The 3,322-nt window shown below is 39.6% G+C and overlaps 1 protein-coding gene across 2 annotated transcripts in view; it reads right to left on the bottom strand.

Moving 5' to 3' along the window:
* STX1A (syntaxin 1A) overlaps positions 1-3,322 on the bottom strand; it is a 29,888-nt gene that overhangs the window by 12,890 nt on the left and 13,676 nt on the right. For both annotated transcript variants that reach the window (XM_015812823.1, XM_015812822.1), the window contains exons 5-6: positions 2,749-2,857; positions 648-721 (exon numbers count right to left, since the gene is read on the bottom strand). In XM_015812823.1, coding sequence (XP_015668309.1) covers positions 648-721; positions 2,749-2,857 — 183 coding nt within the window. The remainder of the gene's footprint in view (positions 1-647; positions 722-2,748; positions 2,858-3,322) is intronic.

Raw genomic sequence — 3,322 nt, 5'->3', positions numbered from 1 at the left:
TAGTAGTAGTAGTAGTAGTAGTAATAATAACTACTACTACTACTACTGTTGCTACGGAATGGTAGATAAGTCTAAGTGCTATTGCTATTGTAAGGACTCAAAGATGGCACTGCTAAACTCTACTCTCAGAATGAATCTATGGAGAGTCTCAGTCATCCAGGTCATGGTTGTCCCAAGCAACTGGTCTTTGTTTTTAGGTAATGGAGTTGATGCTGCTGACAATTGGTCTGAATGGAGTGCCCTCTGTGTGGATTTTGGGGAGTCTATTTATGCATGGAGTAGCTTCCCCAGGCTAAAGGCGGTAGTATTGTGGCTTGTTAATGCCATTGTCCTTCAGCAGTTGTTGCAGGAAATCAAGGACCTTTTCCTTAGAATATCAAGAGTCTCATATGTAACAGGGTCTTTCAGAAAAGTGTCCACCTTAGTATTTAATCATCTGTGCTCAGGATAACTATGCAAGATATCTTCCTTTATCACCCAGCAATATGGTGATGTTCAGGTTTCTTCCTAGGGATGTCACTGCTCTTCTTCTTTGAATTGTGAGGTTGTCCAGGTGCCTTTTGAAATGGCACCTTTGGGTCTACTCTCAGCGGTGTGGACAAAGAAAAGATTGGCCAAATCCCAAGGCAAAGGGAGAGTGTGCTTACCCCAGAGGAGAATATAGCTGGATTCCCACTCTCCAGCATGTCCTCCAGTTCCTCACTGGTGGTGGTCCTGCCAGCTGCAAATGATATTAAGAAGTTAGTGGTTGAACAATAGAATCTATCTTTCTTTCCCAACATCCAGTAGTTCAAACCTTGCCCATATCTCTTACTTGGATCCTTTCATATAATTCTCATAACCTGCCTCTGTTATCCTTTCTGACTTTACCAACATCTCAGCACAGCAGTCAGAACTAAGTCCAACAACCCTCACAAACACATTAATATGAACCCTAGCCCACTTAACACAGCCTGCTCAGACATACTATAAAATTGATCAAAACTGGTTAGCAAGATCTACGCAGTACATATCCCTCAGCAGAAAGTGATAGTACATATAGAATCAAAATTTCAAATTTCATTTTTTTTTTAAAGAAAAGCAGGGCCCTAATGTGACCTAGTGACACAAATTTCCTTCTTTCCCATTTTTCCTTGGCATGATGAAAGCATGGGCACTACACAATCCTCCCTTCCTACTCACTACGTCTGCAAGTGGCTTTTCTCTAATTCCTAGCCTCTTCCACGCAAGACTTCTTTCCAATACACCCTGCTGCCCCCTTCCACTTTTTGATAGTTATCTACTATCCCCTCCTTTTATGTTGAAAAAGCCACCTGGACAGAGCAGATCTCAAGGCACCACCTGTTCTTCTGCAGCACAGCTCGGTATATTTTGCCAATTACAGTCCATAGACTGAAAACACAGGGGGGGGGGCACTTCATAGCCTCTTTTCCAGCTCTCATCTCTCACACTGGCTTGTTTTGTGGCCGATAGGAAAGGAAAGGAAATTTGCTTGCTCCAGTCTGCAATTGGGCCAGGTGCCCCAAGGATCCCTAGTGGCAGCTGAGAAATGGCGAGGAGTACTTGCGATTTGTATGGTCTAAATCAGGCTTCCGATTTAACATGCTGGCTGAGGAATTCTGGGAATTGAAGTCCACACATCTTAAAATTGCTAAGTTTGAAAAACGCTGATCTAAATTGGTATCTCCCAATCACACCCAGCATTTTATTTATTAGGTTATATGTTGCCTAATCTTCCCAGATTCTGGGATTTTTACATTAAAAAACCCTGTTAGAAGGAAATTAAAATGTCCACGGTAATAACTCCAAACAACAATAATTCCACAAAAATTTAATAGCAAAAAAATAAATCATCACAAAGGCTGATGACATTTATTCTCAAAAGAGTCCTATGTAGAGAAATGGTGATATACATTGACACTAGGGCTGGGTTTTCCCACTACATGTAATGTCAGAACTGGCACCAGTTTATCGGAGCAAGGGCCGTGCCCTCCAACTATGCAACTAGCAGTAGCTGTGACTCCAAAAGGACTCTAAAGTCACAGATCAGTTCTCTTAGGAACAGCATCAGTTGAGCTGACCCCCCCCCCCCCAAAAAAAAAACCCCTTGATAAGCAAGGAGTAATTCAGTTTGGTTAAGTTCAACTTTCATTTGCTTTATCATACTTGGAACAAGACTTCAAAAATATCTCCCTTCAGGCTAATGGTTACAGTAAAAAACTGAATATCATTATCGTAACTCAAAATCCACTACACTGTCTACCTGAATATGAACTGCATCACAGTTAAATTAGTCTGTTTTGATTCTCTGGCTAAGGGAATCTGTATCTTTAATTATTATTTATGGATCTTTCTTTTGTAACAATTTTTTTATTTGATTTTTTACTATAAAAGAAAGAAATACTAAGAAGAAATTAGGAATGTGAACTTTGCCTTAAAGAACAGAAATAGATTTCATTTCATTTCACAGAACATTTGGTGGAAAATGGGAGAACATCAATTGAACAGATATTCTTTCTCAGCTTGAACAGGAAGCTTTTAACTATATGTACAGTAGTTCTGAATGCTTCAACAGCAACCTGACCACAAGAAAAATAGTGGTATCACAATAAAAAGAAAAATGATCACAAACAAATTGTGAAAGTAGGACAAACAAGAACAACACAGGACTGCACCATTCCAATCCTCTGTAAGAAATCGATGAACATGGTAATTTGAATGACAAGAACTAATAAAGAAAGCACTCACTTATTTCCAGCTGTCTTTGGATTCTTCCTTTACACCGTTCCCGGTAATCAGTCTGGGTTGTATTGTATTCTGACATCACCTCCACAAACTTCCGTGATAAGGTAGAATGCTGGGGGGGGGGCATAATTATAACAGAATACTTCTGAAAAAGTTGGGTACTGGTGGCTTATATATCCATAAGCTTCTGTGAAAATCCCATTTTCCTCAATTTTTAAATTTACAAAGAAAATGCTCTTTCATACTATGCTGAGCACATGGAATTTATGGAAGAAGAAAACATGGCCAATGGTTTGAAAAGAGGATGCAACAAACCTGTGAGAAATAAGATGCTTACCAATCACTGCTTGCTGAGAATATTAAATGGAACTTTCATGTATACTGTCAACGCTGCAAATACTGTATATTCTTGCTTTGACAATATGCAGAACTGTCTGGTATTTTTATAGTTAAACCAGGCAACAGGGAAAAGGGAGGAGAATAAGGATAGCCCAAACCGGAAGTAAATCACATCTTCCAAGTTAATTGGAAGATGTGAACCATGACCCCAAAATAGAGGCAGGGAAAAATGCTTGGA

The sequence above is a fragment of the Protobothrops mucrosquamatus genome, unplaced genomic scaffold, assembly GCF_001527695.2.
Source record: "Protobothrops mucrosquamatus isolate PMUCROS unplaced genomic scaffold, P.Mucros_1.0 scaffold112, whole genome shotgun sequence".
In the NCBI taxonomy this organism is placed as follows: domain Eukaryota; kingdom Metazoa; phylum Chordata; class Lepidosauria; order Squamata; family Viperidae; genus Protobothrops; species Protobothrops mucrosquamatus.
This window is presented reverse-complemented; position numbering and strand designations above follow the sequence as displayed.